The following is an 18,818-nucleotide window of genomic DNA, read 5'->3' as shown; positions in this document are numbered from 1 at the left end:
GTGACTCCTACATTAGAAAGTAAACTTCAGGAGGCAAAAGGCCTTTTCACTCTTCATTTCTGAAGCTCAGAACCCAGCAGGGTATTTAGTTTAGACAGCTAGTAGCAGACACTTGCATGTAAGTAGGAAACATTCAATAAACGGTAACTTAATATTATACTCCCATGTATTGGCAGGGATATGTAGTTCTTGTTGTCTAATAGAGTTGAAGTCACCTTTAGGAACAGGTGTGGCTGACTGTCATGGATACAGAAAAGTACCAATTAAGGGCTTCATGTTCTCCTGAATCAAACAGCAAGTACCTGTTTCTGTCTGCCCTTTTTCCTTTGGGGTCAGATGGTCTTCCCATCTCTAACACCCTATCACTCCCACCTATGCAGAGCCAGAGGGAGCTTACCCACTCCCTCTCCTAGTTCCTGAATGCATATCTGTCCTTGCCCTGATCCGTCAGCATATTCCATCCCCCACTTTCTCCTGCAGTTGGTTCAGGGTTGCCCACGTGACCCAAGTCTGTCCAATCAGAGCCAAACTCAGAAAATCTGAATGTATTATTGGAAAAGAGCAGCCTCTTTGCCCAACATGGAGTGCTAACTATGAGGGTGATATAAAATTAGAGCTGCCCGGACCTCCACACGGGGACAGACTGTGTAAAAGTCATTTAAGTCTGAGAAAAGTGGTGCTGAGAGATGAAGAGAGACAGATGTTTAATGATATCACTTGAGACCCTGGATCCAGCAGTGCCTAAAGACCTACCTCTTGGCTTTTTATTTCAGTGAAATGAATCTCTTCCCCCTCTACTTCCATTTTTTAAAGCCATTTTGAGTTGAGCATCTACCACTAGTAACTAGAAAAGCCTTATTACCCAGGATCTGCCATTAAATTGACACAGAAGGAATGAATGGGTATGATGTCTAGAGAGAATTCTGAAATAAAGTTAAAGAAAAAAAGCTCATCTAAATAAATATTTATTTAATAAAATACCATAGCAAATAAACTACTGAAGTAGAAACCCCATAGGATTTAAAAATTTTGTGGTTGTTTAGCATTTGCATAGGACTTTTTGAAGAAATGGCTTAACAAGACAACTTCCTTAATACAAAAGTGTCAAATGCAAATATTTTAAATAGTAACATCACTGAACAGTATTCAATGGTGGAAACGATACCTTTAGACTTTGGAAAAAAAGCTCTTGGCCATAAGGATAAGATTGGACTCTATTTTCTAACTTTGTCTGAGAGGCCATTATTCCCAAATGCTATTTATCTTTCTGATAAAAGGCTCATAAGACAGAAGAGCTTGTTCTGTTTTGGATTTTTCCCCCTATCTTTTTTTTCAAATGAGTGAAGAATAAGCAGCTCTCATTAAAAAGAAAGAAAAAGTAAAAACAATCTATGGTTACCCAAACTGGACTTTAGATACAAGATCTGAGCCTTTGGGAATCAGGTTACTGGCCTGTAGAGGCTCAGGACCTTGTCAAAGTCAGGTCTGCATCTCTGGGGAGGAGATGAGAGGCTCAAAGAGCCACCAAGCCAACGGGATTCTTTGCTGATTCTCCTTGTAAGGTTGGGTCAGCTGATGGAACTGGCCCAGAGCAACAAGATCTCCAAAACTGTCTACTGTAGGACCTAACAAATAAGTGAAAAAGCTAGAGGACACCTCCAGGAAGTGTTTACCCAGTCCCTTGTAAGTCATAATCCCAAGTGGCAAAGATGATCCAACAGTGTTCCAGAGATGAATAAAACCTTTGGTTCCATTCAGCTGGTCATTCCTGGTAGAGCCCCTCTATGTGTGCAGACTTCATGGCCAGCGGACAGTCACCACTGGAGTTGTGTTGTGGCAACAGCCTGTTTGGTAACAAGAGGAAATGATTAGTTCTAAGGCCTCTTTAAAGAGCAATGTTGAGTGTACACGACTGAATAAATGACATTCTTTGTTGGTTTATTTTTGGCCGCTTCTTGCAACCAGATCAGATTTGGGGCTACACTAACTTTACAGATGAGGAAACTGGGAATGCAAGAGGTTAAAATGCCTGAGTTAGGGGTAGAGGTTATGATCCTTTTCCCTGTTCTAATTTGGATATTACATTTTCTCCAATTACTATTCGTCTCCTTACAACAATCCAGTGAGAGAGGCAGAGCAAGGAGTAGCCCTGTTTAACCCATGAAAGAAAACTGAGAACAGAGATGTTGGATAGCTAGTTCAAGATCACACAGCTAAAAAATGGCATAGCTGGGATTCAGACCCTATCACCAAATCCTAATTAACTATTTCTTTAACATCATTAACAGAAGGGATTCTCAAAAATATACAAGCAACTTATGCAGCTCAATTCCAGAAAAATAAACGACCCAATCAAAAAATGGGCCAAAGAACTAAATAGACATTTCTCCAAAGAAGACATACGGATGGCTAACAAACACATGAAAAGATGCTCAACATCACTCATTATTAGAGAAATGCAAATCAAAACCACAATGAGGTACCACTTCACACCAGTCAGAATGGCTGCAATCCAAAAATCTGCAAGCAATAAATGCTGGAGAGGGTGTGGAGAAAAGGGAACCCTCCTACACTGTTGGTGGGAATGCAAACTAGTACAGCCACTATGGAAAACAGTGTGGAGATTCCTTAAAAAATTGCAAATAGAACTACCTTATGACCCAGCAATCCCACTTCTGGGCATACACACCGAGGAAACCAGAATTGAAAGAGACACATGTACCCCAATGTTCATCGCAGCACTGTTTATAATAGCCAGGACATGGAAACAATCTAGATGTCCATCAGCAGAAGAATGGATAAGAAAGCTGTGGTACATATACACAATGGAGTATTACTCAGCCGTTAAAAAGAATTCATTTGAATCAGTTCTGATGAGATGGATGAAACTGGAGCCAATTATACAGAGTGAAGTAAGCCAGAAAGAAAAACACCAATACAGTATACTAACACATATATATGGAATTTAGGAAGATGGCAATGACGACCCTGTATGCAAGACAGGAAAAAGGACACAGATGTGTATAACGGACTTTTGGACTCAGAGGGAGAGGGAGAGGGTGGGATGATTTGGGAGAATGGCATTCTAACATGTATACTATCATGTAAGAACTGAATCACCAGTCTATGTCTGACGCAGGGTGCAGCATGCTTGGGGCTGGTGCATGGGGATGACCCAGAGGGATGTTGTGGGGAGGGAGGTGGGAGGGGGGTTCATGTTTGGGAATGCATGTAAGAATTAAAGATTTTAAAATTAAAAAAAAAAAAAAAAACAGAAGGGATATGTAGTAGGGGGAGAGAACTAGGTCTGTCTTTTTTCATCCCAGTGATGATAGGTTTCAGAGGAAAGTGAGAGCGGAGGTAACACTATTGATATTAACTTAACTGGCTCCATGGATTCTCTCTGAATTTCAAGTAGCCTTCCTAACACTGATACCGCATGGTGGGGAACTATGGCACACACCAGAGCTTGGCTGACCAACACACATTCTTAAAGCTTTTTTCCTTGTGGGTTTGTACTCCATTTCCCAGCCTCCTTTCCAGTTTAGAACGGCCATCTGCCAAAATTCCAGCCAATGAGGTCGTTTGGGGTAAGGAAGTGGGAGGTTCTGGGAAAGATTTCATTTACTTGACAAAAAAGATCACACTCAATTGGTGAAGGAGGGCTCATTTATTTCTCCCTTCATCCTGCCTTGAATGTGGTTGGTTGAGCCAGGGCCACAGCAGCTTTCCTGTCATCATGAGGTGACAGGTCAATGGGGTAACACAGAAAAGCAGAAGGTGCCTGGTACCTTGAGGACACTGGGTTGGCTCTGTGCCAGTACTGAGCTATCTCCAGCTTTTTGCTATGCAATAAAAATAAATTCCTATTTGTTTAAGCTAGTATCTATTTAGGTTTTTCATTACTTGCCACCAAAGCATTACTACCTTACTACCTGATAATTAAAAAAAGAAAAAGAAAAAAAAATTGAGAAGGAAACCTCACTTCTCTATAAGAAGAGATGTAAGGATACTAGGCACCTCCTAGCTTTGGAGACTGAGTGTGATGTGACCAGGGTTAGGGTGTTATTTGTGAAAATCTCCCCAAATGGTAAAGACAGAGTTATTGCACTGACATGCACCTACCTGAGAGAAAACCAGTAGTTGATCAGGCTGGAGACTACCATGTAGGACACCATGATTGTCCCTGACATGACGAGTGACACAAAGCCCAAGCCACAGAGGACACAAAGCAGTGAGAGGCCACCCACAGAGATGACCAGTCCTAGAGGAGAGCATGTCAAAAGAATCATTCATCTAAAACAGACTGAAGATGCCAAACCCTGTCCCAATGGGTTTAAAACAACAGTTAATTCAGAAGCTTTAAGTGAAGAGATTTCCCATAAAAATCCAGACTTCTGGCATTGCTTAAGAAGGGAGATAGTCTCAATACCCATATGAGCATCGTTGCATGGCACCAACTGACTGGCCTTCCAGTTTCCTCCAGGCCCCACTGTACCCAACTGTATCATTCTTGGACTGCTTTGCTCACTTCTGCTATCTGCCTTGCCCATGGGTATTTGAATTTGAAACCCCCTCACCCTCAAGGTCAAGGATGGACTCCCAGTGGAATCCTCTAGAAGGAGTTAGCCAAGGCAGTAATAGGGGTGGTAAATTATGTCCAATGTTTCAAAGTGCCTAACAAATACTATAATTCGCACTTATCTACAACCTATGGAAATAAAGCCTATGCAGGCTAAGTAAAGTAAAATCTAAACATTTGATTACATCTTTTACAACCCCACCTGGCAACCATTACGCAGTAACCATAAGGTCTGAAGGATCATTTTACCCATCATTATTTTTAATGGGAATATTAATGAGTTAGCATCTAATAAGTACAGATCAAATACATTTTTATAATATGGGATATATGGGGGAAAATAGTAAAAGGTACTACAGAAAGAGCACAGCTTTTTATAGTTGACATGACTGAGTTTAACCCTAGTTAAGGATTTATAGTATGAATTCCTGGGCTTCCTTAGAGTTCTAGTTTCACTCATCTGTAAAAGGAATATAATAACTACCTCTAAGTGATGGCATGACAATTAAATAACCATCACACACGTGACAGTCTGTGGTAGTTTTTGTCTGCTCAGCACACTTTCTCTTGCCTCCCTCATAGCCAAATTTCCCGTTCCAGTGTAGATTTAATAACATGGCAAATGCTCCATGGAAGACCTCCTTCCCCTTGCCTCACAAGTGGTCAAACTGCCCACCCGGTACTCCACAGTGACAGTTTCAGGGATGGACCATGGAAACGAAGGAAAGTAAAGAAAGTAAACAGATGTGCTGCCTTTTCATAAAGATTCACAAAATCCTAGATCAGTATTTTTCAAAGGATGGCTAACCACCACAAAGAAATGGCAAACATCTCTTTGTGGATTGTGATCTGGTTTGAAAAGGCAAACTGAGCCAATCAGATTTACTTTCTCGGTAATTTTAACTTAGCAACTCAGGGAGAAGCTGACAACAGGCAGTGGGACGTCAGGAGGAAAGGTGAAGGGGGACCCTCAATACTCAGCAAGGCACCTGGCATGCAACAGATGCTCAGACTGCTGAGTGAATGGCTTCTCTGTTTAATGACAACAGTTAGCATTCATGGAGAAGCTACTCTCTGTAGAGGACTGTGCTGAGTACTTTACAGAACTGTAGGTTTCAAATCTCACAATGATTATTATTGTATTATTGTATTATTACATCCCTATCTTACATATGAGGAATTTGAGGCTCAGAGAGAGTAAACAACGTGTCCAAAATCACACTGGGGGAGGTAGAATTCTAACAGACTCCAGAGTCCATGTTTTAACCACTCTGACAAGCTGCCTTGACAAGAACAGCAACATTTGACAGCAGTGGCAGGTGCCCTGAGTCATTTTCCAAGAGGGTGAGTAACTGAGTAGGATACCTTCCAGTAATATGACTCCCACTAAAGCAGCCAGGGAGGTAAGCACCACGAGGAGCAGGAAGAAGCCGACAGGAACGGCTGACACGGCAACAAACACCAGCAAGGTGAGGGTCAGAAAAGGATGCCGGTCCAGGTACTGACCCACTGGAGACTTCATAAAGGAAACCACCTGTAGACAGAGCAGAAGAGCGGGTGTGAAAGCCACGTCTGAATGCCAGGTTGATGAATTTGCCCGAGCTGCAGGAAGTATAAGCCAAGGTCATAAGGTTGGAAGGCCCACTGATAAGAAGTCAACAATAATAATCCTCCCAAGACATGAATTGCCCCAGCAACAACTTAAGGCAGCTGTGGACAGGGGTAAGTGTGAGGGCCCACCCAACCTCAAGTCTTGTAAAAGAAGGAAAGACCCAGGCACTACTGCTTCACACACACCCTCTCAGAAGACATACTCAGCATATGCTCTGATGTGGTGGCTCAGATGGTAAGGAATCTGCCCATGATGTGGGGAGACAGGGGTTCGATCCCTGGATTGGGGAGATCCCCTGGAGAAGGGAATGGCAACCCACTCTAGTATTCTTGCCTGGAGAATTCCATGGATGGAGGAACCTGGAGGGCTACAGTCCATGGAGTTGCAAAGAGCCGACAACTGACTTCAACATATGTACAAATGGCTGCTTACCTCACAGCTGAGGCTACTGAGGGAGGTTAAGTCCTGGCTACTTGGCATCACCTGGGAGCCTGTTGGGTTTTTTTTGGGGGGGGGGGATCTTTAATGAATTTGTTACAATATTGCTTCTGTTTTATTTATTTAGTTTGGCCAGGAGGCATGTGGGATCTTAGCCCCCCACCCAGGAATCAAACCCACACCTGCATTGGAAGGTGAAGTCTTAACCACTGGACTGCCAGGGAAGTTCCTGGAAGCTTGTTAGAAATGCAGCATCTTGGGCCCCAACCCAGATGTGACAAATCAGACTCTGTTTTTTAACAAGAGCACCAGGTGGTCTGTACACACATTTAAGTCTGAGAAACAGTGGGGATGAAATGACTCGCCTAGAGTCACATGGCTTCCAAGTGGCAAAATCTAGGCATTCAAAGCTAAATCTTTCCCTCTGGATGTCACATGTTTGCAATGGCTGCCATTTCATTAGGAGAAAATGTTATGTCATCAACCTGATACCCGTCAAGCCACAGCCTGATGACTGCTGAGAGCTTATGCTGTGTTAAAAGGTAGGTTATCTTCCTCCACCAGGCAAAAGGGTTTCTGGAGCTTGCTCAGTAGGGGAGGGCCGCTTTAATACAGAGCAGGCCCTCAGTATCTGTCTCACTGTATCTCACTGTTCACTGAACCCATGGTAGGCAAGGAGACAGCGGGGAAGCTGGGAGAAAACTCGAAGAGCTATAGGAACTGCAGACACGTTTACCTCTCCAGGCTGGCAGAGGAGCCATAGTAGCAGATAACGGGAACGGGAAGTCGCTCAGTCGTGTCCGACTCCTTGCGACCCCGTGGACTGTAGCCCACCAGGCTCCTCTGTCCATGGGATTCTCCAGGCAGGAATACTGGAGTGGGTTGCCATTTCCTTCTCCAGGGGATCTTCCTGACCCAGGGATTGAACCTGGGTCTCCTGCATTACAGGCAGACGCTTTACCCTCTGAGCCACCAGGGAAGCCCAGCAGCAGATATAGCATAACATAATCACAACACAACACATCATAACACACACCCCAATACAACACAGCACAGCACAGCCTCAAGGGCTTGCCAGGTAGAGCTTAAATATTAGAGAACAAAAGTAGCCCATGGCCAAGCAAGTACCTTGTGAGGCATATGCGCAGTGCTATAAGTGATCTCAGCTGTTACATAATCATCATTTACAAAACATGGGGCAAGAGTGAGAGGACACGGGGCAAGACAGCCTGACCACACCATCTTAGCTAATCTGCTCTCACAGCACCCTCATAAGGGTAGGCTTCTCTCATCTTCTTAGGCTCCATGCCATCTCTCTCCTCAGTGCTGGCATGCTAGTTCCCATTCCCTTGAAAGCCTCCATCATTCCAGAACTCTTCCCCATCAAACATGGTCCTTCCTTTGGGCCGTGTAGGCCAGCAGGTAAATTGAAGACATAATTCAAGCTACAGTAATCATGGGTGCCACTAATCAAAACACATGCTCCTAAATGACTTGTTCACCCAAGTGATTCAAATGCAGGAAGTTGGAGGCAAGCTGGAAGGCATGAGGGTTCTGTAGTTCAAGTTGCTGATGAAAAAGGACAGGACTCACTCTGCTTAACTAGAAAAGGCTGTTTCAAGAAGCCACAGCTATCGGTCTTGGGGCTTCAGTATCGACAAACTTTACTTCCTGCCCGGCCACAAAATGGCATAAGGTACACTGGCTACACCGCCTCCAGCTACTCCTTTCTGACAAAAGCTATCTAAGACTTTGCTATTCAGCTTCTCTTGTCAGAGGTTGACTGTGTCAGGAATCACCTCTGAGCTAGAAATACCGTGTGGATACTCCAGCATCAGAACCCAGTGAGATCTTCTGGTTAGGGCTGTTAGAGGTGAGAGAGAGGCAGAGGGGTCATGGGAGTAGGGCTAGTTCTTTGAGCTGCCTCAGATCTTGGATGCTTTCCAGCTCTAATCCACAGATACCCTGAGTAAACCCCCAGATGTCATCTGGCAGAATAAACTGTTCTCTCTGATCCTCATAAACAAGAGACCCAGCAGTCACAGTGGGGAGGAGCAGATGAGGCTGGAACACCAGAATTCCAGGCTTAGGACTTCATACCCAGACTGTCCAGTACAGTAGCCACATGTGGCCCTGAGCACCTGATACACGGCTAGTGTGACCAATAAACTAGATTTTTAATCTAAATTTAAAAATTGCTACTTGATTCAGTCATTGAAAACAGTTAATTATATTTCAAATAAGTTGGGTATGTTTCAAATAGTTTTTCAATTATACATTTTATGAAATCTGAATAGAGACCAAGTATCTCCAATGGAAAATTAGTATGTGAATTGAGAGGTGCACTGAGTGTATTTAAAAAAGAATGCTTCATGACCTAGAAGGGTGAGATGCGGGGAGGTGAGGGAGGCTCAGGAGGGAAGGTATACATATATATATATGTATATATATATATAATTATGACCAATTTGCATTGTTGTATGGGAGAAACACAAACTTGTAAGGCAGTTTTCCACCAATTAAAAAATAAATAAAATTTGTTTAAAAAGTAAGATATCTCACCAATGATTTTTAATATTGATTATATGTTGAAATTATATTGTGTATATATTGGGTTATATAAAATATATTATTAAAAATTAAATTTACACAGTTCTTTTTGTTTCTTAATATGACTACTTGAAAATTTTAAACTATATATGTGGCTCACATCCTATTTATATTGGAAAGTGCTCACTCAAACTTTATCTAGAAAAAAATAAGCAAACTGCTGGCTTTGGGGCAAGACTGTCATACAACCAAAGGAATAATTTTTTTGACTAATGTAAACACTTTAATATTTTTTATTGGCATATAATTGCTTTACAATGTTGTGCTAGTTGCCACTGTACAACACCATGGATCAGCCAAAGTATACAAATATCTGGTCCCTCTTGAGCCTCCTTCCCACTCTTCCATTCCACTCCTCCAGGTCATCACAGAGCACTGAGCTGAGCTTCCTGGGCTATAGAGCAGCTGCCCACCAGCTATTTTACACATGGTAGCACATATATCCAACATGATTTTACACGTCATAGCATATAGATCCAACCAGTCCATCCTAAAGGAAATGAGTCCTGAATATTCATTGGAAGGATTAATGTTGAAGCTGAAACTCCAATACTTTGGCCACCTGATACGAAGAACTGACTCACTGAAAAAGACCCTGATGCTGGGAAAGATTGAAGGCGGGAGGAGAAGGGGATGACAGAGGATGAGACGGTTGGATGGCATCACCGATGTAATGGATGTGAGTTTGAGTAGGCTCTGGGAGTTGATGATGGACAGGGAAGACTGGCGTGCTGCAGTCCATGGGGTCGCAAACAGTTGGACACAACTGAGCAACTGAACTGACTGAGCATATATATGTCAATGCTACTCTCTCAGTTTGTCCCACTCTCCCCTTCCCCCATGTCCACGTCCATTCTCTATGTCTGCATCTCTATCCCTGCCCTGCAAACAAGTTCATATGTACCATTTTTTTAGATTCAAAGGAACTTTTTTAAAATGATGAACCAGGCAGTCCTGTGGAAGAGGCAACAAGGAAGATTTGCAGGGAAACTAGCAAGAGATAATAATGGCCAAAACTAGGTTGATGGCAGAGGAGGAAGACATGCTGTATGAAAGAGGAATGAAAAATGAAAAATCAACAGGACCATCTGGCATGGGGATCCAAGAGGAGAAATGCAGGAAGGCACTACTTATAGTCCTTAAAGAAATCTAATTTTTTCTTAACCTCTTCTAAATCTGGGGCCTACAACCAAAAAATATAAAGTCATTCAGATATGCAGAGACACCAATTTGAGATGCGCACAATTAAGCCCAGCAATTGTCTTCCCTTAGGGAGGATGGCCCTGCTCTGACAGTCTGTCTCAGAAGGGGAAGATATGATTCAGTTATGCCTAGTAATAATAGAGAATATTCATTAAATACTCAAGTGCCAAGTACTATTTTAAGGACCTTCAGTAAACTTCCTATTTCTGTCTACAATGCTACGAGATAGATAACAAGGGAAAATTTAACATTACTTAAATTTGGGAATTAGAATATAGCAATTAACTTTTCATTCTCCCAGGCAACAGAGGGTGACACAATGGAAGGACAGAAAGTGGAAGAGCTTATCACTCAGGAACATTTTCCATCCCTACCCTGAAATAGATCCAGGTATTCTAATCAAGATTTTACAGGCATGGTGCAGTGCTGAATAACCCAGGAATGCAAAGTTGGAACAGACTGGCACCATTAAGTGCCAGACTCTGTGCTAAGGCCTTCTCAAATAGCATCTGAGATCATCCTCACAACAAATCTATGAGCCTGGCATTGCTTATTTTAGAGGAGATGAGATGTAGAGTCAGTAAGCCCGAGCAACTAGCCCAAGGTCGGACAAAGATGACTTATTTTAAAATGCACACATGAGTATGGGAGGTTCTAAAGTAGGGACAATGTGGCCAGTGTTTAACGACATAAAGCCTCCACCTGGAACTATTTAGAAGACAGGCTAATTCCCTGGTCTGAGAACAAAAAAAAATGATCAGTATCCACTGTCCTTTGCTACCAGAAGGGCTCTGGAGGGCAGAGGAATCAGGATTATTTAAAATCACTGGTAATGACAAATCCAAGGTTCTATGTGATAGTTTCTTCTAGATTATGGTCCTATAATTCAGGATTGGGACCCAGATGCAAAGGAGGTAATTCAAAAACATCCTTTGTGGAAGGAAAGGGCCAGCATGAGAGCAAAACTATTTTGTCACAGGTAATCCACATGGAGATAGCACTGACAGGGTGGGGTTGGGGCGCGGTATCTGCCCAGCCCATGCTCGCTCTCTCTTCTCTACTCTCTGAAAACTGGCCCCCCCCACAGCAGGGGTATACCCCTGAAGCCATGTTGATACCCATGAAATGAAAAGTCCCAGCCCAGCTGCCATCTCCCTGGTTATAGGTGACTTGGTCAGGCAGATTCTTGCTCCTAGGAATCAAGCACTCTCAAGACGAAGTTCCACAGCGGGCTTCAGCTGGGAACTGGAGGAAACGTGAGGAGTTAAAGGCAAGTGTGTCTGCCCAAGTGAAGAGAACAGCAAAGGAAGCCAGGCTGCAGAGAGAGAAGAATGAAGCTGATACACAAGGAAAAGTTATAATGAGGAGCAATACGGTTCAAGAGAAGGTATTGAGAGTTACTTCTGACCCCAGTGACCCCTCCTGAGGCTCCACCCTGCTACTTCTTGCCTTTGGCTTCTGAGACAGCATTACATTTCCCCAAAGTTCTGGCAGGTTCCACTGTTTGTTTGTTTAAGCTATTTTGGGCAGGTTTCTGACTCTGTCAGCCTAAAAGTAAGACATTAAGACTTTATGTTCAAGAGGTTTCCTAAAAGAGATGATGGAGTTGTTTCACAAACACTCAATCTGGAAACCATCTATTCTTATCTGGAACTCAAAGAGCTTATGAACTCTAAGGATATAAATTACTTAGGACAAAGAAATCACCTAAATATCATTGAAGCAAGCGGATGACTATGTAAATTATGGTATATCAATCTGAGGGGAGTTTCTACTACAAAAAAAAGCAATTGGTAGGAAGACCTATGCTTCAATCTGGAAAAACACCAATATACAATATCAAATAAAGATATGGAACTACATCTGCCATAATTAAAAACACTGTATCTAAAAATTACATACTGAAGAGGCCTAATAATAACAAAAACAACAAAGATAATACCACCACTGGATTTATCAGTGATGTGTTTACAGGTGATTTCCCTTCCTTTGTCTGCCAATATTACTCTTTTTAATAAACACAATTAATACTAATTAATTCAATTAATATAATTTAAAAATTTAACAGAAACTACTCTACCTCAGGACTATCTGAAGAACATCAAGGCTGAGTCAACTAATGAGCCATCCCTCATTCTGGGAGTCGATTGCCCTGGAAGTTATCTAGTCCAAACCCACTCCACTGACCATGGCTGAGGATCTAAGGTGAAAAAACGAAGAAATGTCAAGAAGTCAGAGTTCATATGCTTTGAAATGCCTACCTTAGAAGGTAGATGTGAATATTAAATAAGTTAAGACATGCCAAGTGCCTAGCATATAGTAAGTGCTCAACCATGGCTAATTAATATACAGTCAATTTCTATTATTTGCAGAATCCTTATCTGTAAACTTGCCTATCACTAAAATTGATTTGTAACCCCAAAATCAACACTTTAAGATGCTTTCATGGGCATGCACACAGCAGTGAAAAACTTGAACCTCCTGAGGCACGTGCTCCCATCTGAGGTCAAACTAGATTAACACTCTGCCTTCTCGTTTCAGCTCTTTACACAACTGTCCTTTTCATGGTATATTTACTGCCACCTCTTTCTGCATTTTTACGGGTTTCTTGTGTTGGTGGTGGTGATTTTCCCATTTAAAATGTGTAGCAGTACTGGCTTGTATTCCTAGGAATAAGAAGGTTGTGATATGCCTTAAAGAGAAATGGCAAACACCAGACAAACTTCATTCAGGCAAGAGATACAGCTGCCTATATAGTATAAGCTGTTGGCCTGGAGTTCAACCTTAATAAATCAACAGTATGTATAGGATAAAGGTCCCTTTAAACAAAGACACACAAAACAGGTTATGGTTTTATTGGCTGATGAAAATGTTGGCACCAGAAGTTTGCCAGAACCTATTTCCCATTTGAGCAATGGTTCAACCTGTCTGTGAGATGCAATTGGAATGGTTCAGTGTCTGAGGTGAGTCAACAGAACTAACACAGATAATGAGAATCAACTGAAAATGTAGATGAGTATGAGCACCTTTCTCACTAACGTTAGTAACAAGAATCTCAGCCTGCTGACTAGAAACTTACTTGTCTCATCTAAAAATAGCTTGCTAAATGCAGAGTGCCAGAGGCATTTTGGGATGAGTTCAGAAAAGATCCCTATAGAGTATACTGCTCTAGACTGCAAAGGTATGGGTCCTCAAAGAGATCCTAGTGGAATTGTGGCATCGAATACAAAAATCAGATCATCAACCAGCTCACTTTGTTACATACATATATGTATTTTATGGGTATATTGCATAGAAAAAAGTCTAGGACATTCAACAAAATGTTAATAATATTATCTCTGAGAGCTGTTTTTTTCTCCTGAAAAACATACTGAAAGACATGGAAGAAAACAATAGATATAAAAGTTCAAAAAACCAAAGTATACTGTCTCAAGTCTCACTGCCATTGAAAGGCTACTGAGCACTTGTTAAGTGGCTAGTTCAAATGGAAATGTGCTGTAAAATACACACAGATTTCAAAAACTTAGTAAAAAAGAATATAAAACATCTCAATAACTTTTATGATTAATATTTTTATAATGATTACATGTTAAAATGATACATTTTAGATATCTCAAGTTTAGTAAAATAACTATTAAAATTAAGTTCACCTGCTTTTTTTTAATTTTAAAATGTGGTTCCTAGATAATTTTAAGTCACGCATGTGTTCTATGTCATATTTACATTGGACACTGGGTTTCTAGTGAAACACTGGACTCTAGTAGTCTCTCATTTTTAGGGTAACAGGTCAAAATTATAACAAAACAAAAGGATGGTATCTGTGGCACAGACTGAGAGTTGCTTCTATCTCCAGCTAAAGAATTACACTTGCTACAAGGGATGATTAGAAAACTAAATTCTGGTCTGTGAGATGCAACTGGAAGTTTAGTGTATGTGTGACTTTTAGGAAATCTCCTTAAATTGGAGGTGGCTTGTAAGTCTTTTTCTCCCCATAACATCTTACTGCCTAGAATGTGGATTCAATGGCTGATACTCTAGCAGTCATCTTGGTCAGTGAGTTTGAAGGTCACAACTTAAACATGACATGGTGGTGAGTTAGAAAGATTCTGACCTATCTCCAAATTTTTCCTACTTAAGGGAGAAATAATTTTCTATCGTGTTAAGCTAGTGTTATTTTGGAATTTTCCATTATGTGCTCTGATTAGAAACTGACCTTTGAGTTACTCTGGACAGATGCTATCAGCAAAGACAGCTTCCTCTGCAGCTCCTGCAAGTCCTTTGAAGCGCTCGGGGGCTCCTCTTTTGCCATCCTGAAACCCACTTCAGTCTCTTTAAGGATTAATTCTACCAGGAAGCTCTTCAATGCAGGGCACCATCAAATGTCTCATGTCACCTTGTCTCTTGTCACTGGAGGAAATGAAAAGTATCTTAAACCATTAGTGGCCTCCACTCAGTTGACCCAACGAGGGCTTCTACTGTCCTCACACACTGACGATGGGCATAGAGATGAAGGGTAACCAGGCAGTACCCACCAAAATATCAAATTGTACACACCTTGATCCAAAAATTTATTTTCCAGGAACCCGAGTTTCCAGGCTAAATAATGATAAATTCATACAATGGAGTCGGAGAAGGCAATGGCACCCCACTCCAGTACTCTTGCCTGAAAAATCCCATGGACGGAGGAGCCTGGTAGGCTGCAGTCCGTGGGGTAGCGAAGAGTCGGACACGACTGAGCGACTTCACTTTCACTTTTCACTTTCATGCACTGGAGAAGGAAATGGCAACACACTCCAGTATTCTTGCCTGGAGAACCCCAGGAACAGGGGAGCCTGGTAGGCTACCGTCTATGGGGTCGCACAGAGTCGGATACGACTGAAGTGACTTAGCAGCAGCAGCAGCATACAATGGAGTATTGTATAGCCATTAAGATGATGTTGACACTTATTTAATGAAAATATGTCTATGATGTGAAAAAATTATAAAATACCGATTATTACATTTTATGCATATGTACATAATATACATATATCCACAGTAAAATAAAAGATCTAGATGCACAGATAATAAAATGTTAATGGTATCATCTCTGAGAGCTTATGTTTATTTTTTTAGCCTGATAAAATGCTGAAAAGAATACAGAAGAAAGTAAGGCTGAAGACACTATTTCGAGTCCCACTGCCTTTTTTTCGCCAGAAAGCCTTCTCAAACATATGACCGTGGCCAATTTCTTTATTTACTACCCACACTAAATAGGTTGGCTCCCAATTACATTGTGCCATAAATTACTCTCTATTTACTTGTAAGTCTCATTTCCGTAACAAGAGAGGGACAAACTTTGCCACAATTATACTCTGTGACTCAATGGCCTGGAATTTCCAGGACGGTCCCAATAATAAAAGCTGTTTGTTAAATTATATATCTATTTTTTAAACCCTTTCTAATTTTTATATAAACAAATACATTATTATTTTATATTTTCCAGAACAATACTGTAAGGCTGGGCTGGACACAGAGATATCTTTTCCATTATTCCTTACAACTTATCTCCTGACCTATAGCACAAATGCTAAAAGATTCTATCACAGTGGACAAAATTAACTGAGAGACGTTCATATTTATTTACCATACTCAACATCCCACATGGTAATTATGTGAGATGGGAAGTGATGATGGTGGTTTAATTGGTAAGTCATGTGGAATCTTGGGACCCCATGGACTGTAGCCTGCCAGGCTTCTCTGTCCATGGGATTTCCCAGGCAAGAATACTGGAGTTCTTCTCCAGGGGATCTTCCTAACCTAGGGATTCAACTTCCCTAATCTCAAATCTGCAACAGGCACGAACAAGCCCAGCTACCGTCACTGGTTCCCAAGGCCTTGGAAACCTAGGGGCCATCCGGACCGGTTTGGGAAGTTCAGTGTGGATAGTCTCCCGCATTCCACGCAGATTCTTCACCACTGAGGCACCAGGGACGACACATCTCCTAATATCTATAGGGTCTGTTGTTGTTGTTTAGCTGCTAAGTCATGTCCGATTCTTTGCGACCCCGTGGACTGTAGCCCACCAGGCTCCTCTGTCCATGGGATTCTCCAGGCAAGAAGACTGGAGTAGGCTGCCATTTCCTTCTCCAATAGGGTCTAGTAGCAAATTAAAGCACATTTTTAATCACCCAGCTAGAGATTCTCTGCTACAATCCCTTTTGTGAAACAGGAATCCCCTGGACTGGACAGGACTAGACCCTTCATCCCTATATTCTGTCTCTGAAGCTGCAGCTGGCACAGATTAGAATTGGCCATGTTCCCAGCACTCAACTCCCCTAATCTCAAATCTGCAACGGGCAGGAACAAGCCCAGCTCCCGTCACTGGTTCCCAGGGCCTTGGAAACCGAGGGGCCATCCGGACCGGTTTGGGAAGTTCAATGTGGATAGCGTGGGTAGAAAGCCATTGGCCACAGCCGTAAAATGCAATCAGCTGGCCACCAATCCCCAGCCCCCCTAGTCACTCACTCCTCGGAGGGGCCTCCTCAAGCAAAGACAGGTCTCAGGAGGAGGGAAGGGGGCAACCCTTAATCCGACGCAGCGCACAGTTCCCCGCCTTCTGCTTTCCCCAGGCCTTCCGGGCTGAGCCAGGAAAACACAAGCCAAACCGCCCTTCCCTTTCACGGCCCACCCGCTAAAAGCCCCCCTCTCTTCCTCGCCCACCCGTCCGGGGACAAACGGAAACCCTGAACGTTCCAGCCGGGATGGAGAGAAGTCGCACCGAGTACCCCGGCATTAATTTGGGGAGGAGAATCCACCTTTGGTACCTCCTGCAGTGACGGGGCAGGGAGACCCCGTAGGGATGAGGGCATCCATTTTTTGATGATTCCTAAAGAGGAGGTGTGGAGACTTCCCAACCAGGTTTCCCAAGAAAGGGAGGGGTCTTCGGGGTTGGATAGGGGTGGCAACCCTTTACCGAAAGCAGTAGCAGGTGTAGGAGTGTGTGTGTGTGTTGTGTGTGTCGCAGGGGCTGGGGAGGGATGAGACCTCCCTTAGTAGGAGGGGTGTGTGTGTTTGTGTCTAGCAGCGGCCGGGAAGGATGGGACTCCGTGTGTGTGTGTGTATGTCACCGACTCCCCTTTCAACCCACCACCTCCCCCGCGCTCCTCCATTTGTCCAGCCCGGCCCAGGGGTCTAGCCAGCCGGGGCCCTCGGTTCCCCAAGCCCGAGTTCTCACCTGGTCCCCGGGGCCGCGGTGCAGGAGGAGCAAAGGAGAGCTGACGGAGCCGCGGGGTCGGCGCGTGAGCCTCCGCCCTCGCCCGCGCCCCAGCCAGCTACCCACCTCCGCCGCGTGGCCCCGCCCCGCTCTTCCCCTTCCTTTCCCCGCCCCTCCCCTTCGCTCGGCTCCAGCCTCCTGCCGTTCTCCCAGGGCTGCCTCCTTCAGCATTTTGGAGCTTCCGGGAGAAACCTGAGCGAGGAGCACGTGAGGAAACTAAGGCTCAGAGAGAGTTGCCGTTTCTACACTCTTGGCTTGTGAGGGTGCCCCGGCCATCTCTGAGACGGGTGAACTGGCAGGTATAAATAGGTTTTCACAGGGTCTTAGGGCTTCTGCGTAAATACCCTGAGCTACCTCTTCTGGAAGCATCTCTGGAGCTCAGGACAGACAAGTGATGAGCCAATTCCTTTACTAGAAGGTTTTCACCACTACTTCTCAAATGCAAACATCATGAGCCAATGAGATCCTTAAAAACTCTGTTAGATTAGTATCTCCATTTTATACATAAAAACGTCTAATCCAGAGCCAGAATGCATGTTCTCTGACCTGAAATCCAGCCCTATAGTAGGGTTTTTTCAAGGGACAGCGCCATTGACATTTTGGGCAGAAAAGTTCTGTGTTGAGGGGACTGTCCTATGCATTGTAGGATGTTTAGCAGCATGCCTGACCTCCAACCGCTAGATGCCAGTAGTACTTTCCTTCCCTGCAAACAACCAAAAATGTCACCAAACATGAGCAAATGTTCCCTGCACAGTTGTCTAGGTTTAGAACAACTGCCATAGAACATATTGGTGAAGACAGTGAACCGGGGCCCAACAGTGCTAGGCTCTGGTCCCAAGTCAGACTCTTACTATGAGGCCATGGAAGAGTTATCTCTCTGCGACCACTTCATCTGTAAAATGGAGAGAAGGATAGACTTGAGAAATCGGTCCACTACTGCACAGTTCTCAGGTTCCGTCCATCTGGGAACATGTATTGATCTACTTTCATCTGTGACTGGGTCAATAGCCACCTGGAAAACAGCTCTTGAAGAAAGAGAAGAGCAATCACAGGGTTGCAGTGAGGACTGGTGCAATAATGGCTGTAAAGAACTTAGCACCTATCAGGAACATGGGAGG

At 43.3% G+C, this 18,818-nt stretch overlaps 1 protein-coding gene across 1 annotated transcript; it reads right to left on the bottom strand.

Annotated features, from left to right (window-relative positions):
- On the bottom strand, window positions 950-17,790 carry TMEM159 (transmembrane protein 159). The gene is made up of 5 exons (XM_018040993.1): window positions 17,662-17,790; window positions 14,659-14,852; window positions 5,948-6,116; window positions 4,126-4,264; window positions 950-1,844 (listed from the first exon to the last, which is right to left on the bottom strand). Exons 2-5 carry the CDS (start codon window positions 14,752-14,754, stop codon window positions 1,763-1,765), a joined length of 486 nt encoding a protein of 161 aa, XP_017896482.1. The 5' UTR covers window positions 14,755-14,852; window positions 17,662-17,790; the 3' UTR covers window positions 950-1,762.

Source organism: Capra hircus, chromosome 25 (assembly GCF_001704415.2).
Source record: "Capra hircus breed San Clemente chromosome 25, ASM170441v1, whole genome shotgun sequence".
Classification (NCBI taxonomy): Eukaryota; Metazoa; Chordata; class Mammalia; order Artiodactyla; family Bovidae; genus Capra; species Capra hircus.
Note: the sequence above shows the minus strand (reverse complement) of the source record. Positions and strands in the feature narration are given on the sequence as shown.